General features: G+C 40.4%; 3 protein-coding genes across 3 annotated transcripts; 2 read left to right on the forward strand and 1 right to left on the reverse strand.

Annotated features, from left to right (window-relative positions):
* Positions 1 to 220: 220 nt before the first annotated feature.
* LOC133395508 (sodium-dependent neutral amino acid transporter B(0)AT1-like) lies at positions 221 to 6701 on the forward strand. The gene is made up of 12 exons (XM_061664466.1): positions 221 to 419; positions 628 to 768; positions 1185 to 1322; positions 2513 to 2694; positions 2778 to 2888; positions 3647 to 3759; positions 3858 to 3986; positions 4525 to 4681; positions 4758 to 4962; positions 5521 to 5680; positions 6243 to 6405; positions 6492 to 6701. The coding sequence occupies exons 1-12, from the start codon at positions 221 to 223 to the stop codon at positions 6699 to 6701; spliced, it is 1908 nt and encodes a 635-aa protein (XP_061520450.1).
* Positions 6702 to 7387: 686 nt separating this feature from the next.
* Positions 7388 to 13603, forward strand: LOC133396138 (sodium-dependent neutral amino acid transporter B(0)AT1-like). Its single transcript, XM_061665623.1, has 12 exons — positions 7388 to 7637; positions 9110 to 9250; positions 9335 to 9472; positions 10215 to 10396; positions 10483 to 10593; positions 11160 to 11272; positions 11355 to 11483; positions 11973 to 12129; positions 12214 to 12418; positions 12968 to 13127; positions 13207 to 13369; positions 13457 to 13603. Exons 1-12 carry the CDS (start codon positions 7439 to 7441, stop codon positions 13601 to 13603), a joined length of 1845 nt encoding a protein of 614 aa, XP_061521607.1. The 5' UTR covers positions 7388 to 7438.
* A 3072-nt stretch (positions 13604 to 16675) lies between these two features.
* marcksl1b (MARCKS-like 1b) lies at positions 16676 to 19184 on the reverse strand. Its single transcript, XM_061664612.1, has 2 exons — positions 18877 to 19184; positions 16676 to 18102 (listed from the first exon to the last, which is right to left on the reverse strand). The coding sequence occupies exons 1-2, from the start codon at positions 18961 to 18963 to the stop codon at positions 17542 to 17544; spliced, it is 648 nt and encodes a 215-aa protein (XP_061520596.1). The 5' UTR covers positions 18964 to 19184; the 3' UTR covers positions 16676 to 17541.
* Positions 19185 to 19347: the final 163 nt, after the last annotated feature.

The following is a 19347-nucleotide window of genomic DNA, read 5'->3' on the forward strand; positions in this document are numbered from 1 at the left end:
CCTTTTTCCACACGACGTGACATAATACGGCATTTAGACAATGAGCTACTGATAACTGTAGTTCAGGTGCCACAGGACACAGTAAATACCTCAGTCCCTCTAGTGGGAGCACACAGTGGCACTTAAAGGACTCAAGAGGGGAGGACACTCAACAGAGGAGAGGAGATTTGCCTGACGAAGACACTAAGGGAAGACTCAACAGTGACACATTGAAGGCACCATGAAGCTGAAGCTACCAAATCCGGGACTGGATGATCGGATCCTCTCTCATAGGGAACTGGAGAAGCTGGAGCTGGAGGAGGCAGGAGACAGACCCAAATGGGACAATAAAGCCCAGTACCTGCTCACCTGTGTGGGGTTCTGTGTGGGGCTCGGCAATGTCTGGAGGTTTCCTTACTTGTGCCAAAGCCACGGAGGAGGTAGGCTGCTCTCAAAAGAAAATGCTTTTTTGGGTGCTTGCTGGGCTTTCATGTAATATCAATGCTTATGATTTTGGAATCGTTGCTTTTTTAAAAGACTGATAACTGAAAATGCTAAACAGGATGCGTTCATGTTGTCAGCATAGGTAATAAAACTGTTTTTAAAAGATTCATGGAAGTTGATTGCTTCCCTGTGATATACTTGCAGGTGCATTCATGATCCCCTTCCTAATCCTTGTGGTTCTGGAGGGAATCCCGCTGCTGCACCTCGAGTTTGCCATCGGTCAGCGCCTGAGAAAAGGAAGTGTGGGCGTGTGGCGGTCAATTAACCCTTACTTGACTGGAGTTGGTGGGTAAAAACTATGCACAATTGCTATACAATGAACTCCTGCAATTCGAAGGGGATAAGGACGGAGTTGTGCCTCGAACAGTGAAAACCGGCGAGTAATTGACCACCTCTCTAAGAAGATTTATAATTGCAATATAGAGGCCACAAGATGGTGACAAAGCACAGACTTTTGACTAAATGAAACTCATCAAAACAGTTCAACATAGTTCTTTTACACCAATATTTCACAAGATGGTGGCCAGCACTATTTGTTATCAAAATGAAACTCAATTTACACTAGTGTTATAGTAACTTTGGAATGTGTGAATTTGCAAATGATGAATCACGAATATGCGAGGGTTCATTGTTGTGTTTTTTGTTGTTGTTCGTTTTAATAATCCAATAGCAATCAGGCTAATAGTGTCATATCGTTGCAGGTATATCATCGTTGATGGTGTCCTTTCTGGTGGGCATGTACTACAACACCATCATGGCTTGGATCATGTGGTACCTCTTCAACTCCTTTCAGGATCCTCTGCCCTGGAGCCAGTGTCCGCTCAATGCTAACCGCACAGGTGTGGCCTTCAAAGAAGTTCAAAACGTCATTATTAGTTCAACACTTGACATTAATGTTTCTCACTATTTAACGGTTTAGGAATCAAAATGCATCTCCACCTCTCAACTTTCACAAAATTGGAATTTTGCACTGAAATCCATCAAGGTTGAATGAAAGACTCCAACCAGAGAATCAATGAGTAATGGCACAGCTGGAAGATCATAGCCTTTACTAAGCATCCAATTAAAGCGCTGCTAACGACCACTACTACTTGCCCTGTTGTCCCTGTTAAGGAGCGCTGTGAATTTGATTAATTTATTTTCCTGGTATTACTGCTCAACTCTCTCAGTATTTTCTTTTTATTTTTTATTTCCGTTTAAGTATATGTGGAAATTTTGCCATTAAGTCCCTGCAATTCCATTTTGTCAGGGAAAAACAAAATGTTTATTCTCCTAACCCCTGCTTTGTTGCAGTCAATCCAGTTTGTTTGAAATGTGAACGTGCGTGCCACCTCTGTCACTAACGGAACAAAGGACAGGACCCAAAATGCACGACTCCAATTCAAATGGACAGTTTCAAAAAGAGAGGTTTAATAAACTGGCAGAGAACCCACAAAGGCAATAGTATCCCAAAAACCTGAGGCAAAAAGGCAAGGTCGATTATCAGAACAGGATCTATGCTTACTATGAGTCAGTGACGCGACAACAAGGTACGAAATGGCGACCAGAAAGAATGAGACACGAGGTTAAATGCATGGGCTAAACGAGGCACAGGTGCGGAAGACAACAACTATAACACACACTCATGACACCTCATGATAACCTGCCATAAACACTTCGGTCCTGTCCTTCACTGGAGTGACTCGTGCAGTCCAGCAAAGTGAACATCCATTGTAAATGTCAGTGTTTGCTTAAATTACAAATGTCACCCTAAAGGGGCTTTCGCTGTAATTACTCTAACAGCATACTTTTGTTACCTTCTCATGGAGCCAATCTCGGAATATTACTTTTTTGTTGTTTATACCGTTTGCCTCGACTAAAAGTCTATTTTGTTCGGATTAAGATCACTTTGTTCTCGTAAGATAATTGTATCGCAATAGGATATGTTAATTTATATACAAATGTCATTTATAATCATCCAAGTAACTCCAAAAATAATTGTTTTTTTTTAATATCTTACCTTTATGGTCTCTATTTTCCCTTTATATAGGTCCAGTGGACGAGTGTGCGCGCAGCAGCACCGTAGATTATTTCTGGTACAGAGAGACCCTCAACACGACAGACTCCATTGAGGAGAATGGAGGTCTGCAATGGTGGATGGTGCTCTCCCTGATTGCCGCCTGGACTGTGCTCTACGTCTGCTGCATCCGCGGGATCGAGACCAGCGGCAAGGTCTGAGAATATGCACAATTCAAAGCGGTTGGTTTTCATGCACAGCATATATTTGATTTTGCTTTGTGATTTTTGTCATACAGGCTGTGTACATCACCTCCACTCTGCCGTACGTGGTTCTGACCATCTTCCTCATCAGAGGGCTCACTTTGAAAGGTTCCGTGGCAGGACTCAAGTTCCTCTTCACACCAGATGTAAGCATTGACGTTAATTTATCGTGATATATAGTGACCGCGATCTTTCGCAAATTGCAAAAATATGCAAATTGCAAAAATATGCAAGTAATTGACGCCCCCTCTACCAAAAGGTTTTAAATTGCAAAAGCTTCTCAACTCACTTCAACATACATTTCAACATTTCATTGGCATGAAAGCAATACTTTTATACAAGACATGACTCTGGCCCGAGCAAGTGAGCAAGAAAGCAGCAAATCGGAGAATAGGTTAAGAAAATAAAAATCATAAAATAGGTTAATCCGCGAGTAGTAAATCATGAATAATTGGGGAAACACTATCTAGTTTTGGAAAATGTATATATATATGGAAAATGTTATATCACACACAGAGACTAAAAGCTGAGAGGACGCACGCTATATTCCCAATGCTATGCTATTTACGTATATTGCTGTATACGTATATTATATTGCTGCTCGGGTCACATTTTTACAAGGCCGGATTAATAATATAGTCATCATTAAATGAATACCGTCAAGATAAGACCTTTTGATTATTATGTCAGCAAGAAAAAGATTTTAATGAGCTGTTACTCTTTTATTAATCTTACACAAAAGGCTGATTTCATATGAACGTATCATATCAAAGATTACAATCTTGTCATGCGGTATACTCGTAATAAATACAAACAAGTTTTAGTTCGCGAGGATGGAGCGTAAGTCATTTTATATCACAAAAGTGATTTATCATTTTATTAAAGTCAGATTTTTATATTCAAGGTGAATGAGTTGATGAATCCAGCAACGTGGTTGGATGCCGGTGCGCAGGTGTTCTACTCCTTCTCCTTGGCATTTGGCGGTCTCATCTCCTTCTCTAGTTACAACTCTATCCAGTAAGCAAACATCTTCGCAAAGTAAAACAACCTTTTCTGTTGTGTTCTTTAACCTCATTTTCACATTCATATTCATTATTCTTCCTGTGTGACTGCAGCAACAACTGCGAACAGGATGCCGTTCTCATCTCTATCATCAACGGCTGCACATCGGTGTACTCGGCCACCGTCATCTACTCCATCATTGGCTTCAGGGCCACAGAAAAATATGAAGCCTGCATCGACGGGTGAGTACTGATGTTGCCTGTGGCTGTTTCTGGCATGTGCACTATGTGCATTGCCGGCAACACGCCCAGAAATTACAAAAGAAATTTATAATTGCTACATGAATATTTTGCTGTGGTGTAATGACATAACACATCATTCGGCATTCGTGTGGGGAATTTGCACGCCCTTGTGGAGTCGCAAGAACGATCTAATCCTTAACGTACACCATAAAGTTCCCTTAAATGTTTTTTTCATTTGTGTAATGCAAGCTTTTTTAAATTTATTTTTTTAGTCTTTCTTTAATTCTGATTATACTTTGTTATTACTGTATTCTTATTATTTTATGATTCAATATATTTTAAAGAAAATATAACGTCCACTCTAGTATGTGTGTGTGTGTGTGTGTGTCTTGGTCTTTGAGGGTAGGGGGGTGCCAAAGGAGGGAGACTCGCACGGGGTTCCATTTACGCTAGAACCGCCACTGCATGAAGTTATATACCCCATGTTAAGTCATGTACGTATGCTAGTTAAATGCCTTTTTTTTTTTTTTTTTTGCAGCAACATCCTGAAATTGATAAACGCCTTCGACTTACCCGAGAGCAACATCACAGAGAGCAACTACGACAACATGCTTCTGTACCTCAACCAAACCAATTCAGATGTTGTTCAAAACTTGAAAATACAGCCATGTGATATGCAGTTCTTCCTCAGTCAGGTCCGTGGCGAGTTTGTGGACATTGGAACATGATGTGCCATGCGTGTGCGGTAATTTCCGGTGAATCCTTCCGCAGGGGGTGGAAGGAACAGGTTTGGCCTTCATTGTCTTCACAGAGGCCATCATAAAGATGCCCGTTTCGCCGATCTGGGCCGTGCTCTTCTTCATCATGCTCTTCTGCCTCGGTCTATCGACTATGTTTGGAAACGTGGAGGGAGTAGTCGTACCGCTGCAGGATCTGAAATTGTTCCCCAAAAAATGGCCAAAAGAGCTTTTCTGTGGTAAGTCTCTGTGAAAGTATATAAAAAATAATACTTTCACAGAACCCTTCATTAAGTACACCAGAAATTATAATGATTTCATCTGAATTTACTCACGCAGTGTGAAATGTGGGTGTTTGCTATTATTCTGTTGTACGAATGTCAAGAGGTGTATGCACAGGTTAATTGTACTTTCTGTCATCTCGAACTTATTCTGCATACTACATCTATGGCATGGATAGATAGAAATAATCACCATTTGTAGTGAATAAATCACACTTTTCGGACCAATTTAGTGCAATTGGATAATTTCCCACAGAACAATGGTTGGGACCCAGTGCTCAAATAGACGCCCAATACTCTATGCTGTTGCGTAAATAAAGCCCCACTTACGAAAGAAAATACTTTCTCGAAAAAACATTATGATACAACTCTTAAGTTGGATCCCAATGAAATAATTACCTAGTCTGACTGTGCATGTGTGTATATATATATATATATATATATATATATAAAACATTTTTTTTTTAATTTATATAAAAAATGTTAACCAACGTTTTTATATTTCTTTGCTTGCAGCTGTGAGCTGTTTTATCTCTTTTTCATTCGGCATCATATTCGCCATGCGCTCCGGAAACTATTGGTTGGCTCTTTTCGACAATTTTGCTGGTTCCATTCCTCTTCTGGTCATCGGGCTTTGTGAGATGGTTTCCGTTATCTACATTTATGGCATAGATAGGTATGTACTGGAAGTTATTACTCCATTTGGTATCTCTAGAAAAATGTGTCCTCATTGTGTGTTAATTATTTATTCCCAAGCACAGGGAACTCAGTTGTGTGAGTAATCCTGACTGCAGTCTGTGTTAAACTCTTTTTAACACTGAAACACAGTGTGAAGACACTTGACGTGATTTTACATAACTACTGTATTACTGATACTGTTCTTTTTATTTTTACACATTTCAATTAGCATTGTCAGTTAGTTTAAAACAGCAACTTGAAAAGGGATATGAATAACCATTGCAAAAATTTAAATAAGAAAAAACACAAACCATACACATTGGCTTTCACACAAAATTTGGCCAGGGTATGATTGTTTTCCGTTAACTGTATACTGTATCCCTTCAGGTTAGTGGTTTTCTTCATGTTTACAAGAGATTTATTGACTCAGCCTTAGTGGCAAGCTGTTGTGCACATGTTGCTAAATTGGCTTTATCTCATAAAAGGTCATGTTATACGACCGCTATCATACACGCTATACTCAAATGACACCAGAACATCTTATTATTGCTTCCGCACAGGTTTAACAAAGACATTGAGTTCATGATTGGACACAAGCCCAACATCTTCTGGCAGGTGACCTGGAGGGTGGTTAGCCCGCTCATCATGGTCTTCATCCTGGTGTTTTACTTCGTAACGCAGGTCACAAAGTCTCTCACGTATTTGACCTGGAACCCAGAGTCGGTAAGCGTCACGGCAGACGTTTGTCGGAGTTAGTCGTGCATCGTTTGCCTGATCACAGCGTTTCTCTTCTTCGTCTCACTTCACAGGAGAGCTTTCCCACACTTGAAGTGCGTCCCTACCCTAGCTGGATCTCTGGTATTGTTTTTGTCCTGGCCGGCGTTCCCAGTTTAGTCATCCCAGCAGTGGCCCTTTTCAAATTCTTGCAAAGGAAATGCTGCAAACGGAAGGACAACAGTGATGACACAGTGAACACAATCTCTGCCCAAATTCAAATAACTGATAAAATGAAGTATTAGCCAGGTTTTACTTGTTTATTTTCTTTAGTTTTCCAGTAAACCAAATCTGTTAATACTCTTTATAGGAGTTTGTTTTGAAACTGTCACGTAAATGTTTTCTTTCAACCCACATTTGTGTTGTTAATAGTGTATTTGTGAATGTGCTGCTGGATAATTGTAATATTTAGTATCTTGAGTCTAATGTGTAATCATTTATGCCTGTGTGATGCGGAGTTATTATTTGAATAAATGTGTAAATAATAGCCATTTTAACACTGAAAGAGCAATAAATGTGCCATTTTTTTGTATCATATTATTTTGGATTTTGTGTGTGACTCTTTTTTGACAATTCTTTCCGAAAATTAGATACAAGCCAAATTTAGACAAGATCCATATTACTCTCCCATTCATTCTGTACAGACTCTATTATCTTTTGTTGAACATGTTCAGACGGAGCCAATTAATCATTTTTTTAAAAATGCAGGTCTTGTTATATAAATGCCATTTTCCCAGAGAATAATCCAAATGGATTTATAGCATTTTGGGAAAAAGCTCTCCATATAGTACAGTATTTAACAATATCAAGAGGGTATAAAAGGGTAAAAGTGCAGAGTAATCTATCCACAAAAGATCATAAAGTGATTTCGACATTGCTGGTTCGTGCTTTGAACAGCTTAGTACACGCACTAAATGAAGGCTCATTTCAGTGCTTCATCTGTCAGGTGCAGACCACTCCTCCGCTTCAGTCTGTGGACGCCATGAGATTGACTTTGCCCAACCCGGGAGTGCAGCTGCGGATCTCCAACCATGAGGATCTCGACAGGATGGAGAAAGCGGAAGCTGACAACAGGCCCAAGTGGGACAACAAAGCTCAGTACATCCTAACATGCGTGGGCTTTTGCATCGGCCTTGGCAATGTGTGGCGATTCCCCTATTTGTGTCAAAGCCATGGAGGAGGTAAGATGGTGACAATTATTTGAAAGAAGTTTAAGATGGACTTAATTAGTGTAGAACTGGGGCCAAAGTTCTCACCTTTTACTGAAACATTGTCTCGTCAATTTCATTAAAAGTCACTCTGTGCTTTTTGCCAGAGATCAAGCGGGAAGTTGAATACATAACCCATTCCCAGCAGCTGCAGTCTAAAACTGTCAAGTTGTGTTAATCATTATGAGAGTGGAAAGGTCCCCTGAAGAAACCTCAGGTGGTACATTGTATAGGCTGTATATAGTGAAGATTACATACGAGAAGATAGTTATGGCTGTTTATGGGATTTTCGAGCCAAAACACATAAAATGTATGTCCTACAAATGGCAGTCTTTTTCACAATAATTTTCCTGTCCTATTTAACGTGTCATAACACCCGTACAGTTAACGTATATACACACAACAAGGACACTGACCTGCCCCAAGTCTGTGACTTCTTGTCACTATGACATAAGTTTTTATGAGGAAAGATTAAGGAATATTCCAATGCACCATATGAGCATCAAAACCCATTCACTGCCAGCCCTCCCAGTTAACATGTATATTTGACTTCAAAAGCCGTCAATGGCAGTGAATGAGTTTCGATAAGGTTATATAAAGTGAGATGTCAACGTTAATGGTAAATAAAGCTTGTTAAAATAATGTGACTTTACAAAACGAACAAAATGAAATCCATATTTCCCTCAAATATTCAATTTTGTTTTATTTTACAGTTGTGCCTTGATATATATATATAAGTGCTTAAGATAAGATACGAGGAAAATTTTAGATACAACTGTGCTTCAGACCCCCACCGCTAGATGGCGGCAGCAAACTTCGCAACATCTGGCCACCATCAATTCACATTGGTTTCCTTGCAGCGGAAGGACAATATCAGTCGGTGGCACTAATGCACCATTAGTCTCGTTTGCTAACCGCCAATTAAGCCCACAAACGAAGAGCAAGAACGGTCAATACATTAAGTACAGTGGTGTTTTGCCCTCGCATTTTCCATGTTTGCAGGTTATAAGTAGAGCAAATCTTATTACTGCGTGTTCTTATACAGTACAATACTGTTGAGTGCATTTTAAAAAAAAACATTTTTTTTTAAAAACGGTAACAAAAACGAATTTTTATGTTTTTAGGGGGAGGCTGGAACGGAATATTTGCATTTCCAATCATTTCAGTAGAGAAATATGGTCACGGAAAGTGTCAAACTCATATTTCAAGGCACCACTGTAATTGTATTCATTTCATGTATAGGGCTATGATACAATCGTGTTTATTATTATTTTTTAATAGCAATGAACAAGCTCATGTTACCGGAAAGTAAAGTCAATCTAAACGTGATGACGTCTCTGTAACTTTTTGTAAGATATTTTGGGATTTTCTTGTGAGAAAACATTTACTGTATGTCAGTGCAAGTTTCAGAATGTATCTAATAATGTTCCATCATCATTTTCCAGGAGCCTTTTTGATTCCCTACCTGATCCTGCTGGTGTTGGAAGGAATGCCTCTCCTGTTGCTGGAGTTTGCCATCGGTCAGCGTCTCAGGAAAGGCAGCGTGGGAGTGTGGCGTGCCATCAGTCCTTATCTGACCGGTGTGGGTACGTTGAATAGAACTTTTTTTTTTAAAAAGAGAAAAGGTGTTAAAAAAAGAAGTTAATGATGCTGTCTTTTTTTAAATTTAGGTATAGCCTCCATGCTGGTGTCTTTTTTAGTTGCTCTGTATTACAACACTTTGATAGCCTGGATCATGTGGTACCTCTTCAATTCCTTCCAAAGCCCGCTTCCTTGGACTCAGTGTCCTCTCAATGAGAATGCGACGGGTACGTAGTTTATAAGACTTTTAAAACAACCACACTACATTCATGTTTATCAGTGGTGAGTGGTCAGGGCCAGCATGCATTTGCAACTTAAATCCCAATATTTGTTCCATGAAATTGTATCAATTTATTCCCAACAGTCTCTTTATTTCACAGTACAGTATTTCTTTCGGGTGCACTGCTTTAAGTAGGCCCTAACTGTGGATGTTCGATTTTTCTTTTTGGTCCAATCAGATTTCAGCCTCTATGTTTTGCCATGTCATTCTAATCTGCCCAGGGCCTTCAGAATCAGTAGTGCTGGCCCATGTAACTCAAACTATACTAACAAAGGGATTTGTTCTTTAACCAATCAGATTTCAAATTGGTCCTTACAGGGCCAGAGCACTGGCCCTCAATGACATCAGTATTTATTTTTCCATTCTCTGATTGGTTGGTCAGAGCAAAACTTGTTACAGCCACGGTGACTAGCAAAACAAGTCTGGAGCGATTGCACACATGAATATATTGGATCATCAATATCTTTAGTGATTATGAGGTATTTTATTTAAAAAAATTTGTTTTTGTCATTTTGTTAGATAAATATTCTGATTATGCATGCTGTCGCATTGTGTTTTTGCATAGTATTGGTGGTTTTTATAATTGTATTAGGAGGTGGATTTAGTTGGATACAGTAAATCCCAACTGAAGGACCAGGTACTAAATGCACTGCCCGTCACTGATGTTTTCGGATTGTATACTTGCTTAGGGTTTGTAGCCGAGTGTCAAGAGAGCTCCACAGTGGACTATTTTTTCTACCGTGTGACCCTCAACACTTCAACCTCCATATCTGACTCTGGGGAGCTCCACTGGCCCATAGTGGTGTGCCTTTGTGGTGCGTGGACTGTTGTCTGTATTTGCTGCATCAGAGGGATAGGCACGTCGGGCAAGGTGTGTTGACAAGACAGTGTTATTTTCAAAAATATTTGCATGCAAAATATGCATGATATGTGTGCTTTTGTTGTTTTTTACCTCAGGCCGTGTACATCACAGCCATCTTGCCATATATAGTGCTGTCCATATTCTTGGTGCGAGGACTAACCCTGAAAGGTGCCTTGCATGGGATTCAGTTCCTCTTCACCCCAAAGGTATGTTTCAAATATCAGAAACATCCATCCATCCATCCATTTTCTGAGCCGCTTATCCTCACGCGGGTCGCAGGAGTGCTGGAGCCCATCCCAGCTATCATCAGGCAGGAGGCGGGGTACACCCTGAACCGGTCACCACCCAATCGCAGGGCACATAGAAACAAACAACCATTCGCATTCACGTGCACACCTACGGGCAATTTGGAAACTTCAATTAACCTACCATGCATGTTTTTGGGATGTGGGAGGAAACCGCAGCGCCCGGAGAAAACCCACGCAGGCACAGGGACAACATGCAAACTCCACACAGGCGGGGCCGGGGATTGAACCCGGGTCCTCAGAACTGTGAGGCAGACGCTCTAACTAGTCGTCCACCGTGCCGCCATATCAGAAAAAACAAAGGAAATTCAGTTGTACTCACTTAAAGCCTCTCTGATGCATGATCTATGAAAAGGCAGAATTTATGTTATAACCTTTATATTTAGAATGGTACTTTTTCATTGTGAGGTGTAATGAGGTGTCTGATAAATGGATCTCAAAATGGCAATGGAACCGTATTCCTACAGGTGGACGAGTTGATTAATCCGTCAACTTGGCTGGATGCCGGGGCCCAGGTCTTTTATTCATTTGGTTTGGCATGGGGCGGCCTCATCTCTTTCTCCAGCTACAATCCTGTTCAGTGAGGGTCTTATTAGTTATTTTCACTTACATTAGAGCAGCAAATTTGACGATGACGCCGATGCTCGTTTCTCTTCCCTCAGTAACAACTGCATGCAAGATGCTGTGATCCTGTCGGTTGTCACCGGCCTGACTTCAGTGTACGCTGCTACAGTTATGTACTCCATCATTGGCTACAGGGCCACTGAGCAATATGACATGTGTTTTAGTGAGTAAGTACACTTCCTTATTTTTTAAATTATTTTTATTCATGTTTTTTTTTTTTTTTTTTTATATTTTATTCATAAATAGTTGGTTTTTTGCTGTTCATCATTTAAATACATCATTGCACAGTTGTGACTCACCATAATATATATATATATATATGTATACACACACACAAATAGTGAAAATATGCAAGTAACTGACACTCCTCCTTAGTTAGTAATTGCCTATAGATGCCACAAGGTGGCGCCAAAGCAACAGTCAGATCTTATACAGGGCAAAAACAGAGAACAGGTGAGGTATTCAGCAAATAACAGAGAATAGGTTAAAAATAATAATCCGCAAGTAGGTAATCCGTGAGTAGTGAAGCTATATGTTCACTGTACTTTAATATTGGGTAACTGTTTTTCTTGTAGTACAACGTCCTTCATTTTAATATTTCACAAGGTGCTCCTAACATCCACCTGTCTGTCGCTCATTCTTTTTTTTCTTCTTAGTAACATAATGTCGTTAATAAACGGATTCAATCTTCCTGAGGACAGCGTCACACCAAGCACTTTTGACTTGGCCTTAAAACATTTGAACAGCTCGGATCCGGAGACTGTTCTCGGATTGGACTTTAAAACCTGTGACTTGCAAAAATTGCTCAGTGAGGTAAGGGTGACACATTTTTTTATTGTTTGTTGTTGTATTTTTTCCACATTTTTACAATATAACTAACATGCATAATGTATGCAGGGAGTGGAGGGAACAGGTTTGGCTTTTATTGTTTTCACAGAGGCCATCACGAAGATGCCTGCTTCTCCAGTCTGGTCTGTTCTCTTCTTCATCATGCTTTTCTGCCTGGGCCTCTCCACCCTTTTTGGCAACATTGAGGGAGTGGTGGTTCCCTTGAGAGACTTGGGGGTTTTCCCCAAAAAATGGCCCCACGAAGCCCTGACTGGTACTTTTATTTATCATATCATCTTGGAAATAAATACAATATGAGTAACACTACTGGGACACTCCTCTTTATCAATGGCAAGCTTCATAAAGACATGGTTGAAAACTGAAATTGGGCTTGCGGAATTACCTGCAAAGAGTCCTGAATAATAGTCAGATGATGTCGTGCCATTGTTTTTTGCCAGTGAACACAATAATAAGGTAATGCTAAATAAACTTAGCAGTAGTAGAAGTACATGTATTACTATTTTAAGCCACATTATACAGTTTGAACATAAAGGGAAAAAAATTACTTACTGGTAAATAATGATTCAATTAAAATGCATTGAACATTAAAGTTAAAGTCAAATTGTACATGAATAATTGTTTCAAAAGAAAAGGTTCTGATCGTTAAATACATCTGAACTGTACTTGGGCAGTGATTCTTTGGCCTACCACTAGAGGGAGGCCACGAACTACACTTTGTAAATCACTGGGATAGAGTATCTGTATAAAACTCTTTGCTTGTTTCTTCTTTGAATATGTCCTGTGATGTATTTTTGTGTTTCAGTGACAACATGTCTTGTGGCCTTCGTCATCACCCTCCTCTTTGCGTTGCATTCTGGGATTTATTGGCTGACACTTTTTGACAAATTTGCTGGCTCTGTTCCGCTTCTGACTATCGGATTCTTCGAAATGATTTCTGTTGCTTACATATACGGCATTGACAGGTAAACCCTGGGAAAGATTATTAGGGACGGTCACTTCCGAATACTGTGTGAGAACTATCCAAATGCTTATGTGTGCCAGGTTCAACGAGGACGTGGAGTTTATGACTGGATCCAAACCTTCCATCTTCTGGCAAGCTACATGGAGGTTCATCAGTCCTCTCATTGTGCTGGTCATCTTAATTTTCTACCTGGTAACTCAAGCCCAAGAAAAGCTGACCTATTTAGTCTGGGATCCCGCTTCTGTAAGCACTTCATGGAACGTTACATCGTCAAATTCAACATTTTCCTTGTGACACACAGCCTAATAATTGTATTTTATGCCTCAACAGGAAGTGTTCCCGTCATTGTCATCCGAAGCGTATCCTTCATGGATCAATGCAATTATTTTTCTGTTAGCGGGGGTTCCTACTGCGATTGTGCCTGTTTACGCATTGTGTAGGTTTATCATTGTGTACTGCAGGAAACAAGTAGATTGAATAACATATATAGATATGTTTTTTTTTTTGTGTGTCTTCTGGTTCACGCTTAATTGCCAATTTACTTGAGGGTTGTGGTCTCAGGGCTAATTGAAGTTGCATGAAGTACAAAGACTAGAAACACAATTTAATCAATACAACTACTGATATATATATTTTTTAAATATCTACTGCTATTTTGAAACTTACTTTGGCAATAGACTATAATGTGCCCGGATACTTCTGGGTGCCAGATAAGCGATTGTGTTAAAAAAAAGTTGAGAGTTTTGTTTAATGGTGGTAGCATCGGAGAACGCCAAAGCATTTGTCAGCCAGATGTAAATGTGACATGATTGTAAAAAGGTCTGTTCTCTACAGCTTACAATATTGTTTTCAATTGTGCCACAATTTTAGGTCCACCTGCACAAGCCAATTAGATCCAATGCAAGAACTGTATTAAAATGTACCTCAACAACATAAAATTGTCCAGTTTATAATAAGAGGTTTAATTCTATTGGATGATTAATATTGTGGTTGTAGTTTGAAATGTAGCGTTACACTTCATTATATTGTGAGCTGCTCGTAATATTTTTTTTGGTTAAATATGAACAACAACCAAATTTTAAAAAAAGCTCTTGTACATTTGTAAACGATTATAATGGTCACGTAATGATGCAATATACACATTTGCACAAATGAGTGCTTCTCAAATATTCAAGATGAGGCAAGAGTAAAGACCTGACGGACAAATGGCCCAAATGATGTTTTACGACAATTTTGCGACGCCTGTGAGCGTTTTACGATCTTCGCCTAAAAAATAAATGGGCATTGACAAGAATGCTGACTCAATCAAAAACGTAGTAGCACGACGTAAGTGAACGCCCGTTTGATTGCCTAACTTTTTAACAAACAAGTTCTTCTCGTTGAGTACAAGTTATTTGAAAAGCTGTATGTTTATTATGGTTCGCCAGTCGTTTTGTTAAGTACTCAGTGGTTTACCCAATGTGCGAAGGCGTACCTAATTAGGTGTTCGCAAAGTGCACATTGATGTAGTACATCACAGGAGCCACCGGGTGGCAGTGTAAGCCTGGGGTCACCAACCTTTTTCAAACTTGAGAGTTACTTCTCGGGTAGCTACTGATGAACGAAAGTAACTCATTTCAAATTAACTTTGATGATATGTTATTAATAACTGGCGATATTCATTTATGTGATCCAGTTAATGATTTCTCACTATGCAACACTTTATTTCTGTAAGTCTTTGAATGGCTGCGTGTACCATGCTTTTTTTTTTTTTTTATGATGTGCAAACAAAATAAAAAAGTTACAAAATAACCTCACGGTAACAACATCTCTGGAGCAACATGCATAATTGTGAATTATGTAACTGCTATATTGTTGGCAGCCTAATCTGCATTGTGAGTTGTGACCATTTTCCTGCACCCTGTAAATTAAATAAAACAATAGTGCTTTACCGATGTATTTACTTCTACTCTCTCTCTCTCTCTCTCTCTCTCTTTCTTAAACTAAAATGTGTGAAGAGTTATACTGTATTTCCATGTGAACTGGGTCATTCCTGTAGCTGTGCATGTTTAAGAGGATGCTCTCCTTTCTCCTTTCAATCCAAGGAAAACTGTTTATGTGCGGAGGGGTGTTAAGGAGGTACAGGTGACACTCGTCTCTAAAGCACAGACATGAGGATTGGGACTCAGTGGACTTGTAAGGTTAGTGTGCTCATATACAGTGGATATAAAAAAGGAAAAAAATGCCGAGTTTTTGGAATACAAAAGAATGAAACCAAGATGAAGCGTTTCCAAACTTTTTCAACCATTAATGTGACCTACAAGAAAACCTGTAAAACTCAATTGAAAAGGAAAATAAAACCTTTTTGAGCGGGAAGTAAATGTAAACAACTGAGATAACGTGGTTGCAAAAGTGTGTACACCGTGTTATACCTGGGGATGTGGCTATTCAGATAAGGTTTTCGAAAGCGGAAGTAAACATAAACAACTGAGATAATGGGGTTGCGCAAGTGTGCACACTCTTGAAACCTGGGATGTGGCTGTTTTCACAATTTACCAGACAAAGTCAAACTCGTTAAACGGGACTCAGCGGACACATGCCACCTTTTAAAAAGTGCCTCTGATTTACCCCAAATCAAGTTTAGCTGGTCTTGTGGATTTTCCTGACATATTTTGCTTTCTAGCAGAAGTCTGAAGGTTTTGTGCTCACACTGACCAGTGGGCACCAGTGGCAGCAAAAGAAAAACAGCCCCGAAGAATGATGCTGCCACCACCATGCTGTACGTACTGTATGGCTGTTCTTTTGGTGATGAGCAATGTTGTGTTTGCACGAAACATACCGTTTGGAATTCCGCCCCAAAAGTTCAGCCTTGGTTTCATCGAGCCAGAACACATTTTCCCACTTGCATTTGGGAGATTTCAAGTATGTTTTTGCAAGCTGTAGCCTGGCTTGGATGTTTTGATGATAAATGCTGTGGAAATTCTTTTATATCCTCCTATAACCTGACTGATATACCTTTGAACAATGAAATCCCTCTGCTTTTATCTCAGTTGTTTATTTTTCAATTGCGTTTTACAGGTTAGAGGTGACGTTAACAGCAGAAATGATTTATCTTGGTCTGATATGTTTTTTAATATCACAAAAACCTGGCATTTGAACAGAGGTGTGTAGACTTTTTATATCTCCTGTATGTCCAAGGTATTAGGCAAAAGTGTGTTAAATTTTGAAATATACGTGTTATCTGATGAGATTGGGCCACTATTGAGATATTGCTATAAGTGACAGCAAAATCTCAAAGATTATGTATATTTCATTCAAAATAGTGTTAATTTCTCATCTCATACTGAATTCAATGTTGTCACCAATTTTGAAACATTTTGGTTTTGTCCTATTAAAGTTGGGATTGAGGTCACACTGAGAAAGAAGTGGGACAGGAGCGCCCCCCAAAAATGTTTTTACTTCTTAATCTATTTAATAGGAAATTCCATCAGATATCCCACATCCCATTGTTCTTTATGAGCAGAAGTTCTGGCTGTGGTGTACACTGCAAAGAATTGTAAAAGTCACATCCACGGGCAGGTGACCAACATTTATTTACCATTATCAACTTTACATTAAAACCAGTAACATCTGTCAACATTAGCAAAATAAAGAACAGAAATGAGTCCAATTGTATTTACAGAGACAAAGCAGATTCAGGCTCACACACGACAGATAAACAACTCTGCTTCATATCAAACCGCAACAGTGAACATAGCAAGCTGAAGTGTTCTTTTTTTTTTTTTTTTTTTTTTTTTTTTTTCTTTCCATAGTAAGGTAAAAATCAAAACTTGTCTATAGTTTTTTTTTTTTTTTTTTTTTTAAACAAACAAGACATAGCTTCTTTTTAAGATGGTTCTCTATAATACACCACAAAATACTTCAAATTTGGGTTAAAATATAGGAATGTAAAAAGTTGGCGAGTCTCTTCTGATTTATCTCTTTTTTTTATTTATTTTTTTAGCTATTTAACAGTCATTTCAAGTGGTGCTGTCCTAGTTGTTCCTTTTCTATCTTCTTTCTTTCACAAAGGAGGCATCTTGAGTGCCATTTTTTTTTTCCCCCTCTCTCAAAGTGGGTAAAAGATCCATCCTCCATCAATCTTTCCTCTGCTTGGTGGTGTCATCTCGCCGCCGCGCCGAAAGCCTAAAAAGTCAGTCGAGGTCCAGATGTCGAGCAGGAAGTGACCTAGTGAATCTCGTCTGTCGTCTTGACGAAAAGTGGCACGTCAAAGGAGTCTCTCACATACATGTGTATATATTTACATATACATATATCCATATACATATGTATACATATACACATATATATATAAATATATATATATACTCTTAAATGCTCTCTCTCTCTTTCTTTGAAAAACAGTTCAGCCAGTTCATTGCGAGTTGCACATACAATCACTCCTTCTTTTCAGAGGGGGCGGGGGTCGAGCTGCTCTCCTCTGTGGGTTTCGAGGCCTCAGGGGCTGGAGCAGCTGCCTCCTTGGCCTCCTCCTTGGGGGCGTCCTCTTTGGCCACCCCCTCCTCTGCTTTCGGGGCCTCGGCCTGGGCCTCCTCCTTCACCTCCTCCTTCTTCTCCTCTGCGGCGGTGGCTCCGTTCTCCGCGGGTTTCTCCTCAGATGAGGTGGCGGCGGCGGTGGCAGCGGCCACCGGCTCCTCCTTGACCGCCTCATTCTTCTTGCTCTTCTTCAGGTTCAGTTTGAAGTTGAAGGACTTTTTCAGGGAGAACTTCTTCTTCTTCTTCTTGGGGGTCTCCTTGGCCGCAGCCTCGGTGGCGGCGGCTGCGGCCTCGCCTTCGGGTTTGGCCACCTCGCCGTCGGCGGCGGGCGCAGGCTCGATGGCGTCGCCCTCTGCGCCGGCTTCGGGCTCCTTGGCGGCCTCGGCCGAGCCATTGGTGGCGGCGGCATCCCCGTCGGGCTTAGTGGAGACATCACCATTGGTCTTTACATGTCCGTTCTCCTGCAAAAAAATATAATTAATTAATAATCTCTTTGGTAAAAAAAATAAAATAAATTAAAAAGGCAAAAATGACACCCTAGAGTAATAAAACACTCCATATTTAGCCCCATAGCAGTCATTTCTGATCACAATGTCTCATTTAGCAGAGCATGGTCGTGCTCATCAATTAGCGTCGTGTGGCTGAGGCGACGCCTTGCAGGTCCTTGGTGAGTTGATAGGCGGCGGTAGAGCCACGCAGACGGCTCGGGGTACCAGACAGCCCCAACAAAGACGCGACTGGAGAGACAAGCCTTCACTTATTGTTGACTATGTTGTTTAAAAAAAAAAAACATCAATTCAAGTCTCTTTTAACTGTAGGTTAACATAAGTGACGCCACGGCGACGCACTGAATTAAAAGAAGCAGTTAAATCTCCCAAATGACCGATCAATTAATAGCAAATTGTGAAAGGTGCAATTGGTACAATAGCGATGGCAGGCTTACTTAAAAAAGGGAGTAGACTGGCTACGTGAGCTCAAGACGCCCCCTCCCCCTCTTCTTCTTGTGCACATTTTACATTAAACGCCCCCCAAATGCAATTATATTAACGCTATCTCGAGATCGCAATTATGTTTTTTTTTTTAGATGAGGAGGACTGCTGGAACCCACACCTGACTCTCCCTCGGGGGGAAAAAAAAATCTCCTCAATGTAGTCAACGCATTCTTATTGTTGCGCGTCGAAGCAAACTTTGCAGCAACTTCTCATTTGGAAAATAAACGATTAGGTTAGAATTACCTGTCCATTGGTTTTGACAGCCGCAGCATCAGCGGCGGCGGCGTTCGCCTCCACGGCCACCTCTCCCTTGGATGACTGAGATCCCATTGTCTTCTTTGTCTGCCCCTTTCCAAAGCAAATGAAAAAGAAAAACGAAAAAAGAGCGGCCCGAAGTTAATCCAACCCCAGGTCGAGTCGCGTATCCAGCGGTGAGGAGACGAAAAGTGTCTTTTTGTCAGTATGATTATTATTTTCGAGTGATTCGGCCAAGTCCGTCTCGTTCGTACTAGTCACTCCGAGGGAGATCGAGCCTCTAAACTCATCAGCGCTTGAACGCAACGCTTCAACATACAACAGGTTTGGGGCGACACCCGGTGGGCGGGGCTTTCAGCGTGTTTAACCAATCAGCGTCCTGTCTGGGGGGAAAGTCGACCAGGCTTTGGCCAATCATTGCTCGCTGCCTGGCAGAAGACCCCCAGCAGTGAATTAAAT

This window comes from Phycodurus eques, chromosome 20, assembly GCF_024500275.1.
Source record: "Phycodurus eques isolate BA_2022a chromosome 20, UOR_Pequ_1.1, whole genome shotgun sequence".
In the NCBI taxonomy this organism is placed as follows: Eukaryota; Metazoa; Chordata; class Actinopteri; order Syngnathiformes; family Syngnathidae; genus Phycodurus; species Phycodurus eques.